Source organism: Leguminivora glycinivorella, chromosome 25 (genome assembly GCF_023078275.1).
Source record: "Leguminivora glycinivorella isolate SPB_JAAS2020 chromosome 25, LegGlyc_1.1, whole genome shotgun sequence".
NCBI lineage: Eukaryota > Metazoa > Arthropoda > Insecta > Lepidoptera > Tortricidae > Leguminivora > Leguminivora glycinivorella.
In genome coordinates, this window is record NC_062995.1 from 10981084 (window position 1) to 11008931 (window position 27848).

Sequence of the window (27848 nt, forward strand, 5' to 3'; positions counted from 1 at the left end):
GATTTATGTTTTTTGTTAACAACTCACGCTAATTGAGAGTCATAAATTAAAAAAATGCACATGTAAACCCATGTCACTTCTATACTACGACTTCTAATCTATGCACTCTATGCAGGGCTCAACATCGCGACCGAAACGTCGTAAGCGCCGAGTAAAATCGTAGCGCTTGCGACGTTACGGAAGCAGGCCATTGGTTCACACCCTGCCCCCTCGCCCCGCCTTCAGCTTACAGGCTGTGACACGTTCGTTGTTTGCTATAGCTCCTCTATACGAAGTAATAATTACTCAATGTTTACAACGCGGTCATTAGGAGCGTTATGGATTAGGCTAGGCGGACGTCCGTCGTAACGTAAATCGACCGCGACCGATCAGTGTGCACGGAACAAAACATCCAGCAAGCCAGTTTTCGATCGGACGTCCATGCGCTCAAGGCCACGTCCACGTCCGTCGACCGATAGTTTGCACGGTTATGTGTATTTCCATTGTCCAGATTCCCGTCCGCGGTCGATTTACGACGGACGTCCGCGTAGTATGTTCCTAGCTTTATGGTTCATTTCTTTTAACGCCGGGTGTAGAAGATGCGTTTAAGATATTTAATGTCATACAGAATGAAGCTAGGAACATACTACGCGGACGTCCGTCGTAAATCGACCGCGACCGCGACCGATCAGTGTGCACGGAACAAAACATCCAGCGAGCCAGATTTCGATCGGACGTCCGTGCGCTCAAGGCCACGTCCGCGTCCGTCGACCGATAGTTTGCACGGTTATGTGTATTTCCATTGTCCAGATTCCCGTCCGCGGTCGATTTACGACGGACGTCCGCGTAGTATGTTCCTAGCTTTATGGTTCATTTCTTTTAACACCGGGTGTAGAAGATGCGTTTAAGATATTTAATGTCATACAGAATAAGGCTTCCCACAGACAGTCTTAAAAATTCATAATCTTAAAAAAAACTTGTATGCAATCTGACAGTTCAAACTGACACTGACAGATTTGAACTGTCAGATTGCATACAAGTTTTTTTTAAGATTATGAATTTTTAAGACTGTCTGTGGGAAGCCTAAGTCTCTAAGGACTATTCTTGGAGCTTTGCGAACGAGTCCTGCTAACGCCATGCAAGTGGAATGTGTTGACCCTCCTATACATTTAAGACGACAATTTCTTTCTGACCGGTTCATTTTTAAGACTTTGCAATTTTCACCTCATCCTCTGATCACAAAAATATCGGCTCTAAATGATTATATGCAGTCTTCTTCATATTGGCGTAACAGATCTCCCCCTTGTATAATCAATAGTTATCTTCGATTTCTATCCCTGTCTTATCCTATTGTCAGATATATTTCCCTTCCTATATACCAGAAAGACTGACTCTAACTATTTCCCCACAAGTCAGTCTAGACCTCGGTATCAAAAAGGATAAAATTAGTGCAAAGCCGATGTTTAACAGTTTAGTGGGTGAATATTGGCCTGAATGGCATCACATATATGTATACTGATGCATCGAAATCTTTCACAGACAGCTGTGTTGGGGTGGGTGTTTTTCATCGTCAGTATAAATAAATAAATAAAAAAAAAACATTTATTTCGGACCACAAAATCCATACAAGGTTAATACTTACACCTAATACTACCACTATGTTAGTTTCCTTAGTACCTAATTACAACATATTTGATATATACTATTTTTCAAAATTGGCTAGGGAGAGGTGCAGGTTCGACCAGTGTTGCATATAGCGACTATCAAGCCGGCCCGCTGTCGCACCCAGGATACCGTTGCTGCTGCCAAACACTCTGCTACGCGTTGCTGCGGCACGCTTTTTAGGGTTCCGTATCAAAAAGGTACAACAGGAACCCTTATGGTGCGACTCTGTCCGTCTGTCACATTCCTAAATATCTCGAGAACTACTAATGCTATCAACTTGAAATTTGGAATAGTTATGAACATTGTAAACCTCTACAAATAGAAAGTATATTTTTTTTAAATATATTAATTTTAATTGTAGAAAATGGCCAAAATGAAAGGGGGGCAAACTGTAAATTTCAAGTTACTAGGTCAAGTGGGGTATCGTTGGAAAGAGCTGAAATTGAACGTAAATAAGCTATTTTTTATAATTTTTTTGTTGTGGAAAAAAAAGAATTTTGAAGGAAAATGTAAAAAAAAATACCGTTCCCCCCCTTATCTCCGAAGTTTACCAACGAAAAATTATGAAAATTTTAGTAAACATTGGTTTTATGCTAAATATTACAGGAAAAATATAATCGTGTTTGTATTTTGAATACTTTTTTTTTAATTCACAAAAAACTTTTCAGATTTTTACTTTCAATTTACCCACCCTTGCGGATGTATATCGTACTTCAAATTAATACGAGATGTTACGTAAACCATCTTCTGTCCAATAAAGTAAAAACTGTTTAAATCGGTTAACATTATAAAGAATTATCCCTGAAAAACCAGGTCGCGCAAATTAGTTAGCAAATTGACCGGGAGATGGCGCTATACACAATAATGCTCATTAGTGCCTATACTTTTGTCTTCTAGTCAAGTCATTAGAGTTATATGAAAATATGAGATTATTTTTACTATATAGGTAGTTTGAAAGAAAGTTTGTACGGAACCCTCGGTGGGCGAGTCCGACTCGCACTTGGCCGGTTTTTTTAATGTGGCATAGAAACCGTCTACTTGAGCGTCCGCAAACATACCCGACGCGCTACAGAAGCGTCGCAGCCGCAACAGCACTCTGAAGGCGTTGTTATACTGGACCCGTAGAGCACTGATCGAGCTTTGCGAACAGTTAGCCCATAGGCTGCAAGTATACAGAGAAGTATGTACAATAGGCTCTAAAAAGAGTTATTTTCACCTGCGCTATGCATCCTCTGAACCTATGTGCTATCATATTGAAAAATGAAAATGAAAAATGAAAATGAAATATTTATTTTTCAAGTAGGCATATTACAATGCGCATATGAACGTCAAATAAAGCTACGCCGGCTCTAACCCTACGCCTCAGCCTCGAGAAGATTTCAGTCCCCCCTCAGTTGGGAGGGGGGTATCCACTATGGGACCGGCAAGAAACTCGGCGGGCAACTTCTTTTCAAAACATTACATCTTATAATTAACATGCATTAAATAACAAGATACAATTTAACATGCAAAAGTATTCATCAAAGAATATGAACAGACTAAGGTACTCTATGGAAATTAATTTCAATAAATTATATTATTGCTTAATAATACGTCGTTCTTCTTCATCGTCGTCGTTCGTCGTTATTCGCCCTTATCGCCAGCGCCCTACGCTCCCTATCTATGTCTGCGTCATCAGTGTCATCACGCAGATTTTCATTTACAATATGGCCAAGATACTGGACACAAGTCACTCTTTTAAGGGGTGTCCCATTCAGATACAATGGTGGTACAAAAGATGGACATTTTGACCCTGATTTAAAAACCATAAGTTCACTCTTGAGAGCATTATATCTGAGGCCATGATTACAAGCATATCTCTCACATACTTTAAGCAACATTTCAAGTCCACAAGGCGAGGGACTGAGCAACACCATGTCGTCCGCATAACTAATATTATTCATACAGACACCACTTATATGACAGCCGACATGCATGCTGCTCAGTTCCTCGATGAGCGCGTTGACGTACAGGTTAAAGAGCTTCGGAGATAATCTCCCGCCCTGTCTCACTCCGCACTCCAACCTGTACTCCTCCGACACTTCCTTGCCCCATCGGACGACATTAACTTGAGACAAGTACCAACTCCTAAGTATATGCAGGATGTCCTTCGGGACCGCGGACGTTTCTAACTTGGCCCACAGTAGATTGTAATTAACAAATTCGAACGCTTTGGAGAGGTCCAGGAAACATGCATACACAGGCGTCTTCCTATTGGTATAACATTGTCCAGAAAATCAAACTTCCTCCAGAGTCATCTGTATTTACTGGGAAATTATACGGTATTTTTAAAGCTGTAGAGTATGTTTGGATGTTCAATTTAAATAAATGCGTAATATTTTCTGATTCTAAAAGTTGTCTTCAAATTTTGTTAAAATCCCCTTTCAAAATGGCTACCAATTACCCTTTGTTATATGGTCGAGTTCAATGCGCGCAGCGATGTAGACGCGTTGATGAGTAATAATTAAAATAAATTGCGAATTTAGCGCGGCTCGAGTCGCGTTGGCGATTTGACACGATGGATCTCTCCAAACCGAGTCAACCCATCGTGAACGAGTTCCTCGCCTTTCTGCAACTAAAAAACAAGCTGTTGCGGGAAGGAAAGATGGATGCGGCTGCTGCTATGCAGATAAGTTCTCGTGCGTCGAGTTTTACCATCGAGGACATCTGCCAAGCGAAGCAAGTGCTGTGCCAGTCCCTGGGGATCGTCGGCACATATGTACCTCACCGGAGAGGTGATGAAACCGGAGAGAAGACCCTTCAAGATATTAAGAAGATCCTGAAGGAGAATGAAGACCGGATTCCGGAGTTTTTAGCGACGGATACCATCCTGACGTCGCGTGAGCCGGATCAAGTCGACGTTCGCTGCTTGGAAAAGGAAATCGTGGCCCTTAAATCAAGTTTAGCGGAAGTTAAAATTAAATTTGAAGCTAGCCTAACAACAATAGCCGAATTACGCAACGAAATCGCTGCTTTGCGGAATGCCCCAATTCGGACGGCTGATTCAAATATTAATATGGACATCAATCGGCCTGACACTAGTGTTCGGTCGGTCAGTTTGCGCAATGCTGACACGGTAAAAAGTGCAGCACGTGTCGCCGCTCCGCGCGCGCCCCCCCTGCGCGCGCGACCGCCCCCGGTAAACTCGACACTACGTCAGCGTGCTTATGCTGATGTTGTGGGTCAGCCTCGAACAGCTGACCGGGTCAAGGCACCTACTAAGGTGTGTGATGAACGGGCCCCACTCAAGAAGTCCTCCTGCGCCAGTGTGGATAAGGAGGGATTCACACTAGTGGAAAGAAAAACAAGACACGCAGGGCGCCTCGAAAGACTCTGTGTGGCACTGCAGAGCCGGTTAATTCTGGTCTACGGGTCGCAACACCGAGTAGGGCGCTCTATGTGTCTCGCCTGCACTACTCCGCCGTGGCAGACGAGGTGGTGGACTACGTTCGCCGGAAGACTGGCTACACGCTGAGGGTGCAACAGCTGCAGTCGCGTCACTACGTGCACTTCAGCTCGTTCGTTGTGCGCGTGCCGCGGCCGCTGCAGGACACCATCGCGAGCGCAGACTTCTGGCCGAAAGGTGTGGTTTTTCGGCGGTTCCGGGGCAATTTGCCGAATCCTACACCGGGGCAAACGACGCAACGGAGCCACGCAGTTACGTCATCGCCCAAATCAATTGTTTAGTTTTAAACTTTATTGTTTTTTTTTTCATGTTCTTACAAACTGTTTTTTTCTTTTATGTTATCTAAGTTTCGTGACGCATTGGTTTTACTGTAATGTCATGTAAACATGTTTTTACTAATAAATAAATAAATAAATAAATAAATATGATATTCGAGACCTATTATTAAAGTGTGAAAAGAAAGAGCTTACTGTGAATTTTGTGTGGGTGCCTAGTCATTGCGGGATTCCCGGCAATGAAAAAGCTGATCGTTTGGCCGTGGATGCTGTTAATTCTGGTGATATGTTTCCGTATAAGAATTATGTTCATGATATTTTATCGCTCCCCAAAAGATATCTCAGGACAGCCTGGGAGTTCTTTTGGTTTTGGAGTAGCCTAGAATCTGGAAACTATTACTTAAAGATACAGAGTGACATTCCTATAAAGCCATGGTTCTACAGCTATAACTTTACCAGACGAGAAATATCCTGTTTAACACGAATGCGACTGGGTCATACTTCTGCTCCTTCAGACCTTGCTAGATTCCAATTCATTGACAATCCTAAATGTGACTGCGGTGCTGAGGAGGGTGATATTAACCATATATTCCTTTCCTGTCCTTTATATGACCGTACTGTTTTCATGGAAACATTACAATCAAGACATATTCCTTTTCCAACCGACATCCCTTCCTTACTCCTTAATCCGGATTTAAAGGTCCGGATATATAATTTTAGCAGGTTTCATTGTTCATAATAATATCAAAGTATAGTCTAATATTTGTTATTTATATACCTACCTGTGCTGACCACGTTTTTCCAAATTCCGTACATCCCTTTCCGCGTTTACAATTTCCTACCCTTTTTACTCGACGTTGGCTATGGGCAACACCGCCCTCAAGTCCATTAAAAAAAAACCACGTAGTGATTCTAATAAAACACCGTGAATATTCGCAACAGACTGATTTATTTGACAAGTAACGGTACTCAATAAGTTTTATACATTGGGAGCATAGATGGCGCTAGCAGTAACGAATCAACGATAATTAACATTTTGATATACATACCAATAGATTCAATACTCTTTTCTCAAACATGGTATGAAATATTGATGTTATGTGCCTTATAATTGGCAGCGAAGTATGACGTTGCAGGTGCGGCTAGGACGATTGATAGATAATGGAATTTCATACAAACCTTGCAGGCCAAGGCCGGCAAAGTCTTCTTTTTTAATTTCCAAACACAGATAATTGTGACATAACATCCAGGTATTTAGCCAATTATTGGGTTGGTAAGAAAGTAATGAGCGAATCATAACCAATATTGTAATTTTTATTTAATTTATTATTTTAATCATTTATCAAAAATATAACGGCCTTCGTTATCTACTACTTGTCTCCATCATTCTGGTAAAGAATGAATAGCATCGGCGAAGAAGTTCTTAGGTTTAGATTCAAAAAACTCAGCTATGTACTGTCGTAGATGGGCTTGATCATCGAACTTTTTTTCATTCAAGGTATTGCTTAGCGATCTGAACAATGCGTAATCCGTAGGTGCCAAGTCTGGAGAGTACGGTGGATGAGGTATCACTTTCCAACCTAGCTCCAATAGCTTTAGCCGAGTCACTTTTGCAATGTGTGGGCGAGCATTGTCGTGTAAGAAAAAAACTTTAGCATGCTGTGGACGATTCTGACAGATTTTTTGGTTTAAATTTTTTTCCTTATATTAGCTCGGCGACAGCTAGTGAATGACTGACGAGAAACTGTGCGACTCGCCCTTTATATACTTTCGACCATAGAAGATTCTAGAACTCTCTCAAAAATTTTATGTGGAATTCAATCGATCGCTCATTACTTTCTTACCAACCCAATAAAAAAAAACTATAAGGGGCTTTATAGACGTGCCGACTGCAACTGGTACGGGCCTTAGACAATATTTGATTTTGGGGTGCGTTTTCATACAAAAAAAAAAAATTTCGTTTTTTTTTTAATTTTTTGTTTTTTTTTATAGGCGTATACGGGAAATTAAAGGGGAACGAAAATTCGATTATTTTTGCGCTACGACGCACCGTTTAGGAGATACAGCCATCCAAAGTTACTATTTTCAGTAGACTATTTATTTCATACCATCATGTTTGAGAACAGCACTATACATACCTCGGCGGGAAATGGGGTTGCCCCATTTGTCCCGGCCTCTGTAGTAATGTACTATTGTACCAACCATCATTGTTTAGGTAGGTAAAAAAAAATGATGGTACTGACGGTTTCAATATTATTTTACTCGTTAACTGTTTTTCTTGGCTTGAACGCATAATTTACTCATGGACTCTTTCTGCGTATCGAACATCGCGTGCGTGTGGAGAGCGCCTAATTGACCTTTGGATATTATTTGATAGAGTATTTTCGCATCACTAAGAAATTCATCATTCGGAGACAACTTCAAAATGGCGGTTTGTTTACATTGTTTGGAAGTTCTATTGACGGCCACTTTACACTCGAATGGTCTGTCGTCAGAGTGAGTAATCAGGTGAGTCTGCAATTGAGATTTTCGTCTAAACATGTAGTCATATTGACTAGACTTTGAACGTTTTTCAGAGTGAGTAAGCAAGTGAGACTGTAATACTGATTTTATTCTACACTTGTAGTCACAGAGGCTGCAACTAAATGGCTTCACGTTATTGTGAGCCATAAGTTGAGCATGTAACTCAGACTGATGTCTACAATTGTAGTCACGTTCATTACACTCGAAAGGTTTTTCGTCAGAGTCAGAGTGAGTGATCAAGTGAGACTTTAAATTGCTTTTTTGTCTACACTTGTAGTCACAGTGACTACACTCGAAAGGTTTTTCGTCAGAGTGAGTAGTTAGGTGAGACTGTAGTTGTGATTTTCGACTACACTTGTAGTCACAGTGGCTACACCTGAAAGGCTTTTCGTCTGTGTGTATCAACAGGTGCTTCTGTAAATTTCCTTTGTTTCTACACTTGTAGTCACAATGGCTACAACTAAATGGCTTCTCCCCTGTGTGTGTCAGCAGGTGCTTCCGTAAACACGTTTTACTTCGACACTTGTATTCACATTGACCACACTCGAAAGGTTTTTCGTCAGAGTGAATAATCAGATGAGACTGTAATTGTGATTTTCGTCTACACTTGTAGTCACAGTGGCTACACCTGAAAGGCTTTTCGTCTTTGTGTGTCAACAGATGCTTCTGTAAATTTGATTTGCTTTTACACTTGTAGTTACATTGACAACACCAGAAAGGTTTATGTTCAGCGGACGCTGCGACACGGTAAGATAGGGCGGCCGGGGCGACTACGGGGCGGTGCGGGCGCTCCGGCCCCAGCACGAGCTCGTCCTTCACCTCGTGCTCGATGTACAAGTCGGCCAGCATGGCTGCCTCGCTCACGCCGAGCCCGGCCGTGCTGTCCGACCACTCCTCCTTCACGCGCTCCTCTTCATCCAGGAAAACAGCTTCTTCCTTCACAGGGGCTGAAACAATAAGTGAGTGTAATCGTAATATGATCAAGTATCAAATGGCGGTAAACACCAAAGTTCATTTATGAATGTGCCAAGAACTTGTTTATACCACTGCGTTTACATTTGTTCAGAAATATTTCCCTAAGAATGAAAGTTTACTTAAGTAGTGACAACATTGTTGACCGAATATGACATACTAGCTGTTGCCCGCGGCTTCGCTCGCGTTAGAAATAGACAAAAAAATGCCTATGTCACGCTCCATCCCTTCAACTATCTCCACTTAAAAAAACCGGCCAAGTGCGGGTCGGACTCGCCCACCGAGGGTTCCGTACAAACTTTCTTTCAAACTACCTAGTAAAAATAATCTCATATTTTCATATAACTCTAATGACTTGACTAGAAGACAAAAGTATAGGCACAAATGAGTATTATAGTGTATAGCGCCATCTCCCGGTCAATTTGCTAACTAATTTGCGCGACCTGGTTTTTCAGGGATAATTCTTTATAATGTTAACCGATTTAAACAGTTTTTACTTTATTGGACAGAAGATGGTTTACGTAACATCTCGTATTAATTTTAAGTACGATATACATCCGCAAGGGTGGGTAAATTGAAAGTAAAAATCTGAAAAGTTTTTTGTGACTAAAAAAAAAAGTATTCAAAATACAAACACGATTATATTTTTCCTGTAATATATAGCATAAAACCAATGTTTACTAAAATTTTCATAATTTTTCGTTGGTAAACTTCGGAGATAAGGGGGGGGAACGGTATTTTTTTTACATTTTCCTTCAAAATTCTTTTTTTTTCCACAACAAAAAAATTATAAAAAATAGTTTATTTACGTTCAATTTGAGCTCTTTCCAACGATACCCCACTTGACCTAGTAACTTGAAATTTACAGTTTGCCCCCCTTTCATTTTGGCCATTTTCTACAATTAAAATAAATATATTTAAAAAAATTATACTTTTTATTTGTAGAGGTTTACAATGTTCAAAACTATTCCAAATTTCAAGTTGATAGCATTAGTAGTTCTCGAGATATTTAGGAATGTGACAGACGGACAGACAGACGGACAGAGTCGCACCATAAGGGTTCCTGTAACCTGTTGTACCTTTTTGGTACGGAACCCTAAAATCACGTCAATTCGTCGCTCGGTTTTGCCGTGAAAGACAGACAAAGAAACAGACACACACACTTTCCCATTTATGATTTATAATAAAAAAATAAAATAAAAATAATAATAAAATAATAATAATAATATTAGTATGGCTGATATTGAAGTGAATATTTTTTAGCTTTGGTGTCATTCCACCTAAATTGCTTGATGCCTAATTCGCCAACATTTTAAAAAGCCATGGTGTTATAAATCGTTAACAACAAAAATGTCTCGCTTAAAAGGACAATAAATCATAAAACCACAATTTCCCGAAATGCCTAAAAATTCAAATACCGAATGAGACTTAATTGGGAATACACCTAAATGGGCGTCCCCACGCTGACAACAGAGAAAAAATTTTGCGCTCGCTTCCTTCCTCGCATCATCACTGCGGGCTCTCATCATTAAGTCAGCAGATTGTACCGTATTATGCATTTCCAACCCATTAAGAGTGGCCTGTTTAGCCCACATATCAGCTTCCTCATTGCCAGCAATGCCACAGTGTCCCGGGATCCAGGCAAGGACAATCTGTAAACCTATTTCGTGACATTTATAGAGCAATTGTTTTATTTTTAGGATATATGGGGAAACTAATTTCATTTTCGGGTGGTTGCCTACTACTGCCTGCAGACACCCAGACAGCTTTTAGCATCTGAGAAGATTATGGCCTTGGGGATTTTGTGCGATTCAGCATATGCCACGGCTTCCATAAGAGCAAAGGATTCGCCAGTGAAGACAGAAGCCTGAGGTGGACATTTATATGGATACGATACCTAGGGATCCATACCGCGGCTCCCACATAGCTTCCAGGTCCCAATTTTGAGGCATCGGTAAAAATGGGTAAGAAGTGGACCAATGGAACATGCGTAACGAGATCGAAATCATGGGCATAAATGAAACTTCGAACGAAAATCTGACTCACATAGTGCTAGTCACTGCTAGTAAAATCGGGGCAACTCTACATGAAAACGATATTGACGCTATATATCGTGCGGGACCCTCGCGTGCGTCGACGTCTGGCAGCAGTGAAGCAAGCGAGAACAAGCAGCCCCGGCCCGTGATACTTCGTTTAACACGAAAAAGTTCTCGGGACTCATTCATTCGCTTAGCTAAATTAAGGCGTAACTTGTCCACGTCCGACCTAGAAGTATCAGGTCCACCTAGGAAAATCTTCTTTAACGAGCATCTCACAAAAAAGAACCGCCAGTTATTTCGTGAGGCCCGCCTGCGAGCTAAACAAAAGGATGTAGGGGAGGATTCAAAGTCAGTGCTGCTAAAATTTGGAATGACTTACCTCCACCTCTTCGTCTTAACATGTCCCAAACATCGTTCAAAGACAAACTGAAACCCATGTTGCTTAAAAGGCAAAATGACTAAAAAATACTACCTACCAATATAATTCCATATTCAGTGTATCTAAGTATTTATTTAATTTCTTGTTAAAAATATCTTTTTTTAAGGATTTGTAAGTAATTAGTATGTAATTGAAAACTTAAATTTTGCATTCTTGTTTTTTTTTATTTTATGTAAGTACTTCGTAGTCGTCTTGTGTCACCGCCTCAAACCGGGCAGGCTGAAAATCAGCGCTGAAACCACGCCGGAAGGTGAGGCTCCAGCACATAGCTGAGACTGTCCACTTGTCACGTATACCTAGATTGTAAGTAAAATTTCCTTGTATTGTATAGGTTATAACTTTAAGATATTTCATAAGGTACAGATTGTAACGACCATGTTGTGACAATAAATCATTTATCTATCTATCTATCTATCATCTATCTATCTAAACATTATGATTTTAAATTCTGCTGGATCAAAAATGGCACAATTTTCGTCAGAGAAAAGGAAGGTGTTCATGCTTCTGCAATCAAGTGCCAAACAGACCTGGATGCTCGTATTGGTCTGCCCCCGCTGGCAGAGCCTTCAGCCAACCCTTCCGGAAACTGCACAAATTATCTATAAAATATTGTTTAGATATAGATATATTTATATATATCTACACACGCACTCATTCCACATCATTATATCTACACATATACACAAATACACCTCATATGTATACGCATACTTTAATCCCCTGGAACTTTTGTTGGCGATAATGATGCCTGGCGGACGAGTTCATTTCTTCTCTCAAGAGTACCTCACGTTTTGTTTATTGAGTGACATTGACAACTGCATTGTGCTTTATTTAATTAATTTCGGTATTCACATTCAACGATGATTTAGGGTCACATTTAGATAATTCATTTACCATTAAATGTCACTCATTCAACAGTATTGAATCATGTTCCCAGGTACTAACAAATGGTCATTTTAAATTACTTTGTTTTAACATAAGAAGTATTCAACATAACTTTAATGATTTTGCTGTCGCACTTAAACGTTTTAATACGATTTTTGACATGATTATTTTAACGGAGTGCTGGCTTCAGGATAACTCGATTGTTGGTCAACTTCCAGGTTACAATTCATTCCATACTACTAATCATTTGAATAATAGCTGTGGTGTAACCATTTATGTAAGTAACTCTCTGTGCGCCGTTGTTGAGGAACCAACTGTGTCGGGGGCTGACTTCTTACTAGTCCGGGTTCAGAACATCTCTGTTCTAGGAATATATCGCTCGCCGTCTTTAACTGATTTTGAGGCATTCAATCGTTCCCTGGATTCAGCATTAAAGAGCGTAAGTAACAGCTCCTCCATAATTGTTGCAGGAGATATAAATATTGATTTGCTCTCTGAGAGTCAGAGTTCCATAACAGGTGACTACCTTGCCCTGATGGCCTCTCATGGTTTGCTACCTGCGATAACGGCGCCTACAAGAGGAAGAGCGTGCCTGGATCACATCTTCATAAAAACCGATCACAGTGCTGCGGGTATGGTATGCAAAAGTGCGATAACTGATCACGACTTAACTATAGTGAATGTATCTCGTGCCATCACTGGTTGCGGTCGCGACCGTAACGCTTGCCGGACCAACATCCAAGAAATATCAGCTGAGCTACGTGATACTGACTGGGAGCCTGTAACAAGCTGCGAAGATGTTAACACTGCTGTTTCAGCCTTCAATAATATTATTTCTAGCGCAGTAGACAAACACACTAGCATAGTCAAACTTAGCCGCAGAAGGTTCAACCTAAAGCCGTGGATGACGCCTGGCTTAATAAGATGTATGAGACATCGTGATAGCCTCCACTTACAGGTAAGAAGAAATCCCGATAACGAAATTCTGAAAGCTAAATATATTCGTTACAGGAATTTTTACGGACAATTACTACGTAATATTAAAAATCAATATGACAACGCAGACCTTACCCGCAATAGCAACAACCCGAAAAAGCTCTGGAAATCAATAAAGAGAATTTGTGAATATCCAAATAGCAACTCCGATGCCGGTGAACTAACAAAAATTTCCACAACTACTCAGGAATCTCTGAATTTTTGTAATAGCCATTTTGCATCTATAGGCGAAAATTTAGCTGGTCAAATCATGAAGAGGCTCAATACTACTCAACAGAGTCTCGCGTCTTCTTGTTTACAAGGCAGAGTCCCCACTACATCTTTCTTTCTTGCCCCAACGGATCCTCATGAAGTAAGTTGTTTTATAAAAAACTTAAAAAACGAGAGTGCGCCTGGGCCAGACGGATACAGGCCTGCTCTAATAAAAGGTATCAGGGAATTCATTTGTGTACCGCTCGCACATATTTTCAATTTAAGTCTGCGTTCAGGATTGTTCCCCGAGGCGTGGAAGAGGTCCGTGGTGTCACCAATATTTAAATCTGGTCAGAAAAATAATCCCGACCACTACCGTCCGATATCCCTTCTTTGCATTTTTTCCAAATTATTAGAAAAAGTTGTAAACAAACGCCTTACAAGTTTCTTAGAAAAATATAAACTTTTATCTGACAGACAGTTTGGTTTTAGAAAGGGTAGATCCACTGAGAATGCCGTCGTACTACTGTCAGACCTAATCGCTAAACAGCTTGATCGGGGAAAACACTGTATCGGAGTTTTTCTTGATCTGGCAAAAGCCTTCGATACTGTCTCAGCGCCGATTCTTCTCAAAAAACTTGAATACACTGGCATAAGAGGTTCGGCGCTGGGATGGTTCGAAAGCTATCTCACAAATCGTGCGCAGCATGTCAGAGTCGGCGATACCGTAAGTAGCGATTTGCCTATCAAATTCGGTGTCCCACAGGGCAGCATCCTGGGGCCAACGCTCTTTCTTATATATATGAATGACATTCTATCAATCCAGATGCAGAACACTGAGATGATATGTTACGCTGATGACACTGTGGTCCTCTTCAGTGGTCGGTCGTGGCCTGAGGTAAAGTCGTTGGCAGAGACTGGCATGTCGCGTGTAGCTGACTGGTTAGATAGAAATTTACTTACTCTGAATACTAAAAAAACTAAATTTTTAACTTTTCATAAAACCCTTTCATCTGCGCCTCACTCTTGTAATACTTTGGCTTTGTCTTCCAGTTTCGGTTCACGCGACTCCATTGACCGTGTGGAAACGGTCACGTATCTCGGAGTGGCAATTGACCAAAAACTGTCCTTTAGATCACACATTAAAATATTGTCAGGCAGGGTTAGAAAAATTATTTATATCATGAAACTTCTAAGAGGCGGAGGGTCCCAAGTTGTATTAAAATTAGTATATTTTGCACTCTGCCAATCTATTATTCAGTACTGTATTGCAGCCTGGGTGGCGCCGCCAAAAGCGTAATGATAGAATTAGAACGGGCGCAGCGAGCCGTACTGAAGGTAATGTTGAGGAAACCTTTTCGTTATCCCACCGACGAGTTGTACAGAGAAACATCAGTTCTTAGAGTTCGTCAACTTTTCATAGTAAAAGCTGTTACAGAATCTCATAGAATTGCTGTATCTTCTGTTGACCACATCAGGCGACGTCTGAAGCGTATTAATCACCTTACTATTTCTTGTCCTAGAGCCCATACTGCGTTCGCCAAACGCTTTCCATTCTTTCTACACCCTACAGTCTACAACAGGGTCTCCAAGATATGTAACTTTGATGACTTCTCTTGTTCTATCTTAAAATCAAAAACTAAAAAATGGCTTTTTTCTCAGTCCTACGATCAAACAGAAGAAATAATTCATACTTAGTTGCGTATACTCACACACACACACACACACACACACACACACGCACACTCATTAAATGTCACTTCCACATATGCATGTCTGCCCTGTTTACTTAGTTTAAATAGCTTTTTTTTTATTGTCTCTGTGCATGCACTTTTCTAGAATTTAATGTAATTTGTATTACCTTTGTAAAAATATTTTTCAAAAACAAAACGGCCAACATATTCCGTTTAGACAAAGTCCCACAGTTAAATCTATTTTTTCGGTTCCCGAGATACAGGCTGCGCCTAGTTTGGGGCCGACGGATATAACCTTAATGGCAAAAATGTAATTATGTTAAGTTCTGCTTGGAAATGTACCTATATAGATATTTTTTGGCAAATAAACGATTTATGATTATTTATGATTAAGTCTTGCCATTTATTTAATTCTTTATTAAATTGATATTTCCAGCAGGGTCATTTTTGTCAATATTAAAGTGTAGATTTTTTTTTTATTTTTTATTATAGGTCGTTCTTACACAGATTGCTTGTGCTCAACAAGGCTTGTGTTGTGGGTACTCAGACAACGATATATATAATATATATCAATCAATCAATCAATCAATCAAAATATTTATTCGTAATAAACTTAAAACTACACAATATGCAAAAACACAGTATTACTAAAACTACAAACGTACAAAATACTTATATACATAGAAAACATCCATGACAGGAACAAATATCTGTGCTCATCACACAAATAAATGCCCTTACCGGGATTCGAACCCGGGACCGCGGCGTAGCAGGCAGGGTCACTACCGACTGCGCCAGACCGGTCGTTAAAATTATGCTAGGGGAATGTATTAAACTATTAAAATCACTTTCAAATAGGGGGTTGATATTTGTTTTGTTTAGTGGGAAAGGAAGGTTCAAAAGTTTTCTGTAACTAATAATAATTCTGGGTGGTATTTTATGTGTCCAATATGCATTTACAGATGCCTCATCGGATAGGGCCTGTAATCTTGGAGTGAGCGGGTGATCTGCTAAGGAACAAGCCTTAATCACATACCGGTCAGACAAAAGTTGCCTACGAATGAAGAGGGGCGGATCCACACACTCAACCTGTAAAGCATTCTTAGGTGAGGAACGCATGGCTCCAATAATGATTCGCAGACATTTGGCTTGGATACCGTCCAATTTACTGAGTGCTTGTTTGTTGCAGGGTTCGAGAATAAATGAGGCATAATCAATTTGGCTACGGATCAGTGCATCATCAATGTTCTCCGCGCTCTTTCTGGAGTCTGGTGGGGTGCACACCTACTCCATTTGTTTTGCTTTATTATGTACAGAATAACCACTATCCACCCCGGGACGTATATAAGGGAAAACATGTTCGCGCTTGCTACGCTCGCGATAATTTGTGCTACAAAAACCCAAGAGCGCCGAAACTCAAACTCGCTCTACCCTAATACGAGTGCACGGGCCGGCAAGCGGTGATGTAGCCGAACCTAAATGGCTATAACTACCGACTACAGATTTCGTTAATGATAGTTTTATAAAACCGAAATGAAATTTGTAAAACACTCCTGCACTCAGACTGGTATACGTAAACGAAATCACGTTAAATAAAACAATCTTGAATATTCACTGTTGTATTATTCACAATAATACAACATAAAACATTCCTTTTCAATCGTCCGTTAACTTTACTAACTGTCACCCGACTGGATTCGTTCCTAACCGGCTGACCGTCCTTCTTTTCCTACCCTCTAAATTCATACCATCCGCTGTCAACTTCAAAGACCATCTACCTTCACTTAAAATAATTGTAGGTGGGTTAGCCTAGTCGGAAGATAATGTTACATTTGTCAAATTAAATTCGTTTAATAGTTAACATAAAGACATATATACATACATAAATATAAATATATAAAATATCACAATGAAATCAAATAATGATTACTCAACCAGTACGCAAGTCATTGGATAGCCATAACTTATGCAAATTCCTCTTGAGTGATGCTACAATCAGTAGCTAATAGATAACGGCAATTTGTTCCATAATTGTAGTTGTTTGTCATATTGGTCATGGAAAGAATGTAATTTGAGGCCATGAAAAGCAGACTGACAGGGCCGATGTTTAATTTTAACAAAGGTCCTTTAAAAATGGTCATGAAAAGTCAGGGATTTCTTTATGGGTTTAGTAGTGGACATGGTCACCCTGGATTACAGAGGTAAGGTCTGAGCGATTAAACTTTATGAATTTTAGCTATGTTTTAGCTTGGTTTTATTTTTATTTTTTATACATATATACTACGTCGGTGGCAAACAAGTATACGATCCGCCTGATGGAAAGCGGTCACCGTAACCTATGGACGCCTGCAACTCAAACAGTGTCACATGCGCGTTGCCACCCATTAGAAACTTGTACATTCCCTTTTGCTGTGTACTGTGCAAAAAGGAGTGTACAAGTTCCAAGTAGGGTTTGGGTTGCCGATGACTCAAAGCACAATAGACGGAACAAGTTAGTTCCGTAAGTCCTCCCATCATCAGCACACCGCACCCTCGTTGAGCTCTGGCAGCCTTACTCACCGTTGTTTTGAAAATGGAGAGTTTTGAACTAACGGTAATGTGAAAATTGTGAAATTTCGTCATTATGATATGTGGGCATGTTGAAATTTCACCATATTAATAATTCGGTGATTTGAGATAAAAAATTGGCATTCTGGGATTCAGGTAATTTGAAACATTGGCGTTTTAGTAACTGGGTAAAATGAAATTAGGGTCTAATGAAACCAACTCGCTTTTTATCTGCCAGTCTGCCACATCAGTCAAACAAAAAACATCAATACTGATACTAAGCAGATTTTTCAATAAACTTCAAAAAAATTTTGGACAAAAGTAATAGCAATATGGAAAGTTTTCTGTACTTATATTATAAGTATATCTTATATCATGCACGAAATAAAGCACCAGATAATAGGCTAGTTTCCTACTAGTCAAATCAGCTTCTTTTTAAGAACTGTCAAAATGATTTGCTAATATGGAAGTACTATGAAATTGTGCAGAGTGATGACACGGTCAATTCATTTACTTTATATCTCTTTGACTTATTAAATAGAAATTATGTTTCAACATACTACAGTCCCTATATTTCTTCTAATTATGTGGTGCTTTATTTTGTGCACTGCATAAAATGTTTTATTAAGTAATATTAACTAGCCCATTATAAGAAAAACATTAGTAGTAGGTTTTTATAACACAAACTATATTTTATAAATTGGATTGAAATATAACTAAAAAGTAAACAAGTGAACAGTCAACCATGACGTTACTAAATTAATTTGCAAATTAATTCCTTAATAGCAAACCGTAATGATATTTTTAATTAAAAAGATACTGTTTGACTAGTAAAGAAGCAAATATTTATCATGAATTGTTATATATACATATTGGTATCTTGAACATTTTCACATCACATTGAGGAATGTCATATTCCCCAAATGTTGCGAACCACTGCAGGACTGCCTTACCTTATAACCCCATTGGTCTACCTGAAGGATCACCACCTCCTTTAATAAGTTTAACAGGATTTTGACATATATTTCATCCCTAATCAGGAAACTTCAACTTAACCAGGAAACCTGCATACATGACACAAGCTGCCTGTAGTTCTTAATCTCATATTTTTACTTACCACCTGGGTCACGTTCCCTTGCAGATTGCACATAAAAATATTATCTTTGCCTTTTTATGAGCCATCGTAGTCAAATATGTAGTTTGGTATGTAATCTGATATAAAAATCGATGTTCATTTCATCAAATTATTTTATTGTTTGTCACTGTCAGTTTAGTACACTTAGCTACCGCAGACCGCAATATGGCGCTGGTTGGCAAGCTTAATGCACGGCCAAGCGGTGTCCGACCCTTTAAAACGGTACGATATTGTTGACTTACCCAGATAACCAAACATTGTAAATAATTCGTTCAGTAGTAGTTATAGTTTTTAAAAAAGCATGTAATATCTTTCTTTTTTGTGTGTAATATGTTGTTTTAATAATTTTGTTCATGTTACCTGTCGTGATTGTTTTTCACCGAATGGTTTAACCGGAAGATCAGCGCTGGAAGTCGCCAGCAATATGCTGAGGTTAAACCATTTCGTGGCACCTTCTCGTTTTTATGTGTTCCTATTTGTAATATTCTATTTTCATTAATCATAATGTTTGTGTGTTTACGAATAAAATTTATTCTATTCTATTCTATTCTATTCTATTCTAATATTAATATACATATACCTATATGAATGTCTGACTAAATGAAATGTGTAATAGTAATATCAAAGTATGTAGATCTTGTATGAACTTACTCATATCCGACTGGTCCGTCTCGGGCTCCAGCTTCACGAGCGCTGGCGACATGCTGCCAGACTCAGCACTTGCCTCCATCTCTCACGGTCCTGCGTCACAACTCGCACTCTCAATATGTAAAATTTTCGTAATGAAAACAAGTATAATTTGCCAAGAAAAGCGACAAGTGGACGACGAGACGTGGACGCACAGATTTAGAATCAACACAAACTACTAAGAAGATATTACGTATAAAATCAAGGTCTTTGCGTGGACGAGACAAATAAGAAAAAAATATATTTAGTCTGTGGAAAGCTGCCACTGTCAAATTTAGTCCGTTCGGAAACCTTGTTGCGTTAAGCTAGGAACACACTACGCGGACGTCCGTCGTAAATCGACCGCGGATGGGAATTTGGACAATGGCAAAGACCTTTACAGGGGACAGCTCAATCACATTTTTTGCCATACGAAATTAAACCTTATTACTGAAACAGAAAGTCGATCGTATCAGACTAGCGAAAACGGTCCACATGAGAGGGCATTGTTTGGGCTGGTGTCCCTCTCGCACGTGTTGCCAGTGTTAATGAGGTTCCCATATTAGTAGTATTTTTATCTGTATATTACCTGACTTTATAACTTCTTATTTTATTTTAATGTTATATTCAAACTAGGGTTTTGATATATTTCAAAAAATTTGAAAATAATTATAATGTAATTATTTTGATGCCAGTAAATCAAAGATTTGTATAATTAAAAAATACTTTCAATTGGGTGTTAGTAGATTTGGTAGTAACTTTGAAAATTGACTGGTATCCCCAATTTATGACAGTGATGACGTCACTGAATAATGTTGACATTGTCAGCAAGTGCGAGAGGGACACCAGCCCAAACAATTACCTCTCATGTGGACACACTTTTTGACCTAACTAAACCATAGATTTAGAATTATTAAACTAGATTGTTTAGTTAGGTCAAAAAGTGTGTCCACAATCCACATGAGAGGTCATTGTTTGGGCTGGTGTCCCTCTCGCACTTACTGACAATGTCAACATTATTCAGTGACGTCATCACTGTCATAAATTGGGGATACCAGTCAATTTTCAAAGTTACTACTAAATCTACTAACACCCAATTGAAAGCATTTTTTAATTATACAAATCTTTGATTTACTGGCATCAAAATAATTACATTATAATTATTTTCAGATTTTTTGAAATATATCGAAACCCTAGTTTGAATATAACATTAAAATAAAATAAGAAGTTATAAAGTCAAGTAATATACAGATAAAAATACTACTAATATGGGAACCTCATTAACACTGGCAACACGTGCGAGAGGGACACCAGCCCAAACAATGCCCTCTCATGAGGACCGTTTTCGCTAGTCTGATACGATCGACTTTCTGTTTCAGTAATAAGGTTTAATTTCGTATGGCAAAAAATGTGATTGAGCTATCCCCTGTAAAGGTCTTTGAACTAAACAATCTAGTTTAATAATTCTAAATATATGGACAATGGAAATAAACATAAAGCTAGGAACATACTACGCGGACGTCCGTCGTAAAACGACCGCGACCGCGACCGAACAGTGTGCACGGAACAAAACATCCGGCGAGCCAGATTTCGATCGGACGTCCATGCGCTCAAGGCCACGTCCACGTCCGTCGACCGATAGTTTGCACGGTTATGTGTAATTTCATTGTCCAGATTCCCGTCCGCGGTCGATTCACGACGGACGTCCACGTAGTGTGTTCCTAGCTTTAACCGTGCAAACTATCGGTCGACGGACGTGGTCGTGACCTTGAGCGCATGGACGTCCGATCGAAATCTGGCTCGATGGATGTTTTGTTCCGTGCACACTGATCGGTCGCGGTCGCGGTCGATTTACGACGGACGTCCGCGTAGTATGTTCCTAGCTTACATCTCGACGAAATCTCGATTATATATGGGTTTTTGAACGAACGCCATACGCCAGCATCACAGCTTGCATACACGGTGCATCACATTTCACGTAGTGCTCTTGACAGCGGCCTTTCTTTAAGTCGAAATTATATAAATAGCCCAGGGGCCCAGAGAACTACCTATATAAATCTGTGTAATAGCCATGAATCGTCTGTCAATATATGTTTTACAGATATAAAACGATAAAACACTTATTCAGACAAGGGTCCTTCGGCCCACTTCGCTTGAACAAAAATACTAGCAAATAGTGTTTACACATGTTTACGATGGAGTCGTCAGCATTACAGGGCACTGAAAGTATTACTGTGAAGACTGAGCCCGGTGAGGATGCGTGTATGACGAATTTATCAACGATCGCAGTGTCTGTGAAAGTGGAGCATTTGCTGGACGATGTGCGCGTCAAGGACGAACCTAGATCCGATGGTGTGTGTATAAACAGTGAGCCATCGAGCTCAGAAGTGAGTGTAAAGAGGAGTCAGCCAGCGCGCGCGGCGGCGGAGCTGTACGCCGGCCACGCGGTGAAGGACGAGCTCGTGCTCGGCCCCGAGCTAGTGGAGCGCCGCCCCGTGCGACACACGACAACGGGTTAGTTGTGGGCTCTTTTAGAGAAAGATTTCACACATAAAACTTTACTCAATCTATTTCTGTTTGGATATATTCAGTTATAAACCGAATAACAACCTTAGACCACCAACAATATAAATAAATGCTACCTAAATGTTCATATCATACTATAATTTAAGTAATTAAACTTTAAGCAATCATATGAAGACATGGTTTTTGTTCAAGTCTAATTTTTTTCAGTATCAAATGGGGCGATCAAAGAGCAGCAGTCGTGTGAGATTGTCCCCAGGGGACCCTTCCTAAGGGACTGCAGTGTGCGGTGGAATCGTCTTGACATGGAGAAGCTTTCACCCACATTCGGAGTACAGACCGGGACAACGAGCCAGGTATATAATAAGATCTATCATGCAAATGTTTTATCTTGAGTCATAGATTCAAGTTTATGGTGTAGGTTGTCAATATCAATAAGCTAAGTCTATGTAGACTCTTATGTTAGACAATACAATACAATACAAATCCACTTTATTGCACAACCTCAGAAATGTACATAGGAACACACACATTACAATAGATTTTATTACAGAGGTAAACAACAGGCGGCCTTATCGCTAAAGAGTGATCTCTTCCAGGCAACCTTTGGGTAGTGGAAAAATGGTATTCATAACTTTAACTAATTAGGAGGTGCAAAAAAACTAAATTAAAAGTAATTAATTGTAAAATAAAACTATGGAAACGGATTAAATCGCGTATAATGAATTTAAAATACATCCCGACGTTTCGAACTCTTTACAGCGTTCGTGGTCAACGGGTGACTGAGGAAAAATTAAAATGTGCAAAAGCTACCCACTTACAAGAAATATTAACGAACCATGACCACAAATAATATAGATTTCTAAGGCTGGGTCACGCACTATTAATAAAGCTAGTTATACAATATTCAAAAAATTAACTACTTTGGCTATCTGGAGTTTTGTTTTACTGGTAATGTATCTGGGACGTAAGACTAGAGGGAATGGGCCGGCCAGCCACCTCTTACCTGAATAGACGGTCTACACTGACAGCACGCCTCACAGGGCATGAATAGTTCTGCACGAGAGCACATATTTATTGTTGTGAATCGTGAATGATTTACTCTTTTTTTTAATTAATCTTTATTCAAAAGAAAATGCGGGAAATTACGTGCCACAGAAGAAAAAAAAATATGTGCGTATCTGTTTTGAATAGCTGACAGAGGGCCGCCATTGTAGAAAAATAGAAAGATACCTGTTCTACGACCGGTCTGGCTCAGTCGGTAGTGACCCTACCTGCTAAGTCATGGTCCTGGGTTTGAATCCCAGTAAGGGCATTTATTTGTGTGATGAGCACAGATATTTTTTCCTGAGTCATGGATGGTTTCTATGTCAGTTCCGCAGTTTGGTGAAGTTATTGTAAGAGTTAAGTGTGTTTTGTCTTACTTAGCAATAAATTAAATATATATATATATATCTAAGTATGTATTTATCTATTTAAGTATGTATATCGTCGCTTAGCACCCATAGTACAAGCTTTGCTTAGTTTGGGGCTATGTCAATCTGTGTAAGGTGTCCCTAATATTATTTTATTTATTTATGGCTCGGAGGAAATATAGACTGGAGTAGCCTTTCAGTTACTTACCCCTCTGCCAAAAAACTTGAACAAATGTTCATAAAGTCACGTAAATACAATTTCACAATCGATTCATGCTCATTCACAGAATCGCCACGACACATATCACTGGTAATTAAAAATGCCCGCGTGTGCTGTGAACACTTGTAATAAGCGCTCAAATACCTCAAGTTTGCAAAAAGATGGCATAATATTCCATTTGTAAGTAATTTTAATATTGTTATATTACTGTTTTATTATCTAAATGATAATATTTTTGTCATACGTCATCGAATATCGATTTATGTGATCGAATGCAATCGATTTGAAATTTGTTGGTGGGTAGAAATTACGTCACGAACACTCCCCACGAGACTTCGTTTTTTTGCTGTTTAAGAAGTTACCTAATGTGGTTTACAATAGGGTCGATATTTATGTATCAATTTATTCATAAAAAGACGCACTCCCCACGAGACTTCATTTATATATTTTGTAAGAATTAACCTAATTTCAATTAGAATAGAGCATATAATAATATTGACATCGTAATGAGACATTGATCATCATAATGAGCATGTGTTATTTTTTTATCATAATGTGCGTGTGTATTGACAATAATATTTTTTGCATTTGTGAGTACTCCTTTACATGTGTTATTTCCTCACCTCCCGCGAATCTTGGCAGAATTATTTGTACGTAGACGCAACATGAAGGCTACTCCAGTCTATATTTCCTCCGAGATTTATGGTTTTCATTTGGATGTAAATAAGACTGGTATATTGCTAAGAGTTCTAGACACCTGCCATAACATTGTAATACAATGTTATCGAGACAGGTAGTGACACTAGTGACTCGCCAGCTTGCCTGCGCCAGCTCGCTAACCGGAAATAACTTTTAATGTAATAAAAACAAATAGAAAAATAAAACCTTCCTTTCCCTCAAATGTATTTTAGAGACTGATGTTTCAAGTTGATGAATGTTTCAAGGAGAGTTAGTGAACTATTATGGCTGATAATAAATAAGCTAGAAATCGTTATACATAAAATAATGATCATACCTAATGTCTGCTGTTAGTTGGTATGACATTTGATTAATTATTATTTAGATTTGTATGTACAAAAAGTATATGGCATCTACTAAGTGTGACACTAATTATTAGAGCAAACGAGGTATGACAAAAAATAATATGAATTCCCATATGTACGAGTATGCGTAGGGTTGTAAATAGAAAAAAAAACAAATGTTTTTTTTTTCAGAATTGTAAAAAAAAACATGAAAAAAAACCGAGCACCATGGTTTTTTTTTTTCAGATGAACAAATAAATCGATAATACCGGTTTTTCGTGAGTTGTAACGTGTTTCAATAACAATAACGTACATTTTAATTCGATTAACATTCAGTATACAAATGTTTATTGGGGAATCCCCGATGCTGCGTGTAGCGTGGAGAGGCGGTGGTGTTACCAACAGTAAATAGTGATAACTACCAACTACAGAATTCGTAAATGTTACTTTTATAAGACCAGAAATTAAAGTTATTTGATTAAATTCGTTTAATAGTTTACATTAAATCTAAAAAACCGTATAAAAGTATTAACTGCTTTGAAAATTTAGAGATTTCGTACTTTAGAAAAAAAACACACTCCAGAAAAAAAACTGTTTTTTTTTTCACGGTTTTTTTTTCATGTTTTTTTTTCAAGCCAGAAAAAAACCGTTTTTTTACAACCCTGTGTATGCGCACTGATGATGATGCCATAAGTTATGCGCATAGAAGATATAAAAAAAAAATATATGCGACCCGATATGGACCCGTCGCTAGGAGGTGCATATAAATGTGATTAGTGTAACTATGTCGCCTAAGGAGGTACAAGTAGTACTATTTCCATGTTTCTAAACATGAGTCACACGTCCACACTCGATGACATCTGTTTATAAACTGAATGTTTCGTCTTGCTCTTTACCTAGAGTGGGCAGCACAGTAACATGTTTATGCAACTATATTCATCACCGTTGTAAAGCCTGACAAGATTTTATATGACCCTGAAAGAGTGTCGCTATAAACAGCTTTCATATGGCAATAATGTGCCGACGTCATATGTAATGGGGACACCGTGTACTGGTTACCCGTTAATATTTGTAGAAAATTAAAACAGGGTTGTAGAGAATCAAATTGTAATAAACAAGGTTTTAAGACTCGCTACTTCTTTTGGCACAGACTGAAATTCATAATATCTTGTGTCTTAATCGAAGTCTTCGATGTTTATATTCTTTTTGCGTGGGACCTTGTTTTGTACTATTGGCAATTATGGAACGGCGTCCTTATTTCTATAAATATTTTTCACGGCAGAGCTACAGATAGCTACAGAAACCAATTAATCAATACAGGAGAACCGAACTATAAATTGTCAGTACCGGACATGTCTACAACCGATTTTAGAACATTATGTGCCTCTGCCTCAGTCAATCTGTGTAAGAATGTCCTATAATATTAATATTATTTTGGGCAAAATTGCGATGAAACCGTTAGAAAATTTAAAAGTGCCAGTTAAAGAAATTAGTTCAGCTGAAAATCCGAAACGTGGCGAGGGTCAAATAAAAACTTGTCAGACTATACATGAACATTTTAACAGAGATGATAAAACATCGTGAAACACTGTTTATAGATGGTTATACCCGGCTTTAAATTGAATTATTATATTAATTTAGTTAAATAGAGCATTTTGGTTGCAGGACGAACTCCACAGAAGATACCAAGCGGCGGACCCGAAACCTACAGATGTGCTCACTGTAAATATACGACGGTTCAGAAACTACGCTTAATTAGGCATTTGAGTAAACACACCAGTGAGAGGCCGCACAGGTGTGACCAGTGCAACTATACTTGCAGCTTCAAGAGTCGTTTGAAAATTCATTATAGGACACACACCGGGGAAAAGCCATTTAAATGCAATGAGTGCAATTACGCTTGCAGCTTCAAATATAAATTGGAAGAGCATGTAAGAACACACACGGGTGAAAAGCCATATAAATGCAACCAGTGCAACTACGCTAGCAACTACAAAAAAGTTTTAAAAGTTCATGTAAGGGCACACACTGAGGAAAAGCCATATAAATGCAACCAGTGCAACTACGCTAGCAACTACAAACAAGATTTAAAAGCTCATGTAAGGGCACACACTGGCGAAAAGCCATATAAATGCAAGCAGTGTAACTATGCGAGTAGCCACAGACATAGTTTGCTATGTCATGTACGGACACACACTAGGGAAAAGCCATATAAATGCAACCAGTGCAACTACGCTAGCAGCCAAAAAAGTTCATTGCAAATTCATGTAAGGACACACACCGGTGAAAAGCCATATAAATGTGATCACTGTGACTACGCTGGTAGCCGCAAATGTTCATTGGACGTTCATGTAAGGACACACACTGGGGAAAAGCCATATAAATGTGATCAGTGTGCCTTCGTTAGCAGTTACCATCATGCTTTGCAATATCATGTAAGGATACACACTGGAGAAAAACCATATAAATGCAGCCAGTGTAACTACACTAGTAGCCGAAAACACGCTTTGCAAAGACATGTAAGGACACACAGGTGAAAAGCCATATAAATCTGATCAGTGTGACTACGCTAGCAGCTGCAAACATACTTGGCAAGATCATGTAAGGACACACACTGGGGAAAAGCCATATAAATGCAATTACGCTAGCAGGCGTAAACAAAATTTGCAATATAAAGTATTAAGGACACACCCTGGAGAAAAGCTATATGGGTGTGTAATGATTTGTATAACTTTTTTTGGTATAGTAATATTTGATATAACAAGATTTGGTATACATTTAAAGAATATAATCACTAATTAGACATAATCAACATAAGTTATAACAGAATATCTACTGTTATTTTGTATGATCATTATTTCGTATAACACACACCGTTATATGGTATAATTCTCTGTTGATATACGACTAGTGTAATATAACTAGCAAACAATATAAACAATGTTTTAACATCTAACGCATTACTTTCATTCTTTTTTGAAGGGATTACAGTTCTAATTCTAACCTAACCTACTTTTCTGATAGCAGTAGACTATATGTTTAACACTGTTTAATCACAGTTCTAACCAAACCTACTTTTCTGATAGCAGTAGATATGTTTAACACAGTTCTAACCTAACCTACTTTTTTGATAGCAGTAGATATGTTTAACACAGTTTAATCACAGTTCTAACCTAACCTACTTTTCTGATAGCAGTAGATATGTTTAACACTGTT

General features: G+C 38.9%; 2 protein-coding genes and 1 long non-coding RNA gene across 3 annotated transcripts; 2 read left to right on the forward strand and 1 right to left on the reverse strand.

Annotated features, from left to right (window-relative positions):
• Positions 1-7629: 7629 nt before the first annotated feature.
• Positions 7630-19680, reverse strand: LOC125239542 (gastrula zinc finger protein XlCGF46.1-like). Its single transcript, XM_048147157.1, has 2 exons — positions 19438-19680; positions 7630-8834 (listed from the first exon to the last, which is right to left on the reverse strand). Exons 1-2 carry the CDS (start codon positions 19514-19516, stop codon positions 7630-7632), a joined length of 1284 nt encoding a protein of 427 aa, XP_048003114.1. The 5' UTR covers positions 19517-19680.
• On the forward strand, positions 10232-16808 carry LOC125239147. The gene is made up of 3 exons (XR_007178498.1): positions 10232-10823; positions 16067-16210; positions 16294-16808. It is a non-coding gene; the product is annotated as an uncharacterized LOC125239147 (long non-coding RNA).
• A 1771-nt stretch (positions 19681-21451) lies between the features above and the next one.
• On the forward strand, positions 21452-26525 carry LOC125239143. The gene is made up of 3 exons (XM_048146646.1): positions 21452-21966; positions 22186-22331; positions 26298-26525. Exons 1-3 carry the CDS (start codon positions 21639-21641, stop codon positions 26385-26387), a joined length of 564 nt encoding a protein of 187 aa, XP_048002603.1. The 5' UTR covers positions 21452-21638; the 3' UTR covers positions 26388-26525.
• Positions 26526-27848: the final 1323 nt, after the last annotated feature.

What these genes read in the sequence shown, in the direction of transcription:
- LOC125239542 (XM_048147157.1), bottom strand. Translation starts at nt 19,516, where the DNA reads ATGGAGGCAAGTGCTGAGTCTGGCAGCATGTCGCCAGCGCTCGTGAAG. An exon ending in GACGGACCAGTCGGATATGA is followed by an intron (nt 8,835 to 19,437) that starts GTAAGTTCATAC and finishes TTATTGTTTCAG; the next exon opens with CCCCTGTGAAGGAAGAAGCT.
- LOC125239143 (XM_048146646.1), top strand. Translation starts at nt 21,639, where the DNA reads ATGTTTACGATGGAGTCGTCAGCATTACAGGGCACTGAAAGTATTACT. An exon ending in CGTGCGACACACGACAACGG is followed by an intron (nt 21,967 to 22,185) that starts GTTAGTTGTGGG and finishes AATTTTTTTCAG; the next exon opens with TATCAAATGGGGCGATCAAA. An exon ending in AGACCGGGACAACGAGCCAG is followed by an intron (nt 22,332 to 26,297) that starts GTATATAATAAG and finishes TTTTGGTTGCAG; the next exon opens with GACGAACTCCACAGAAGATA.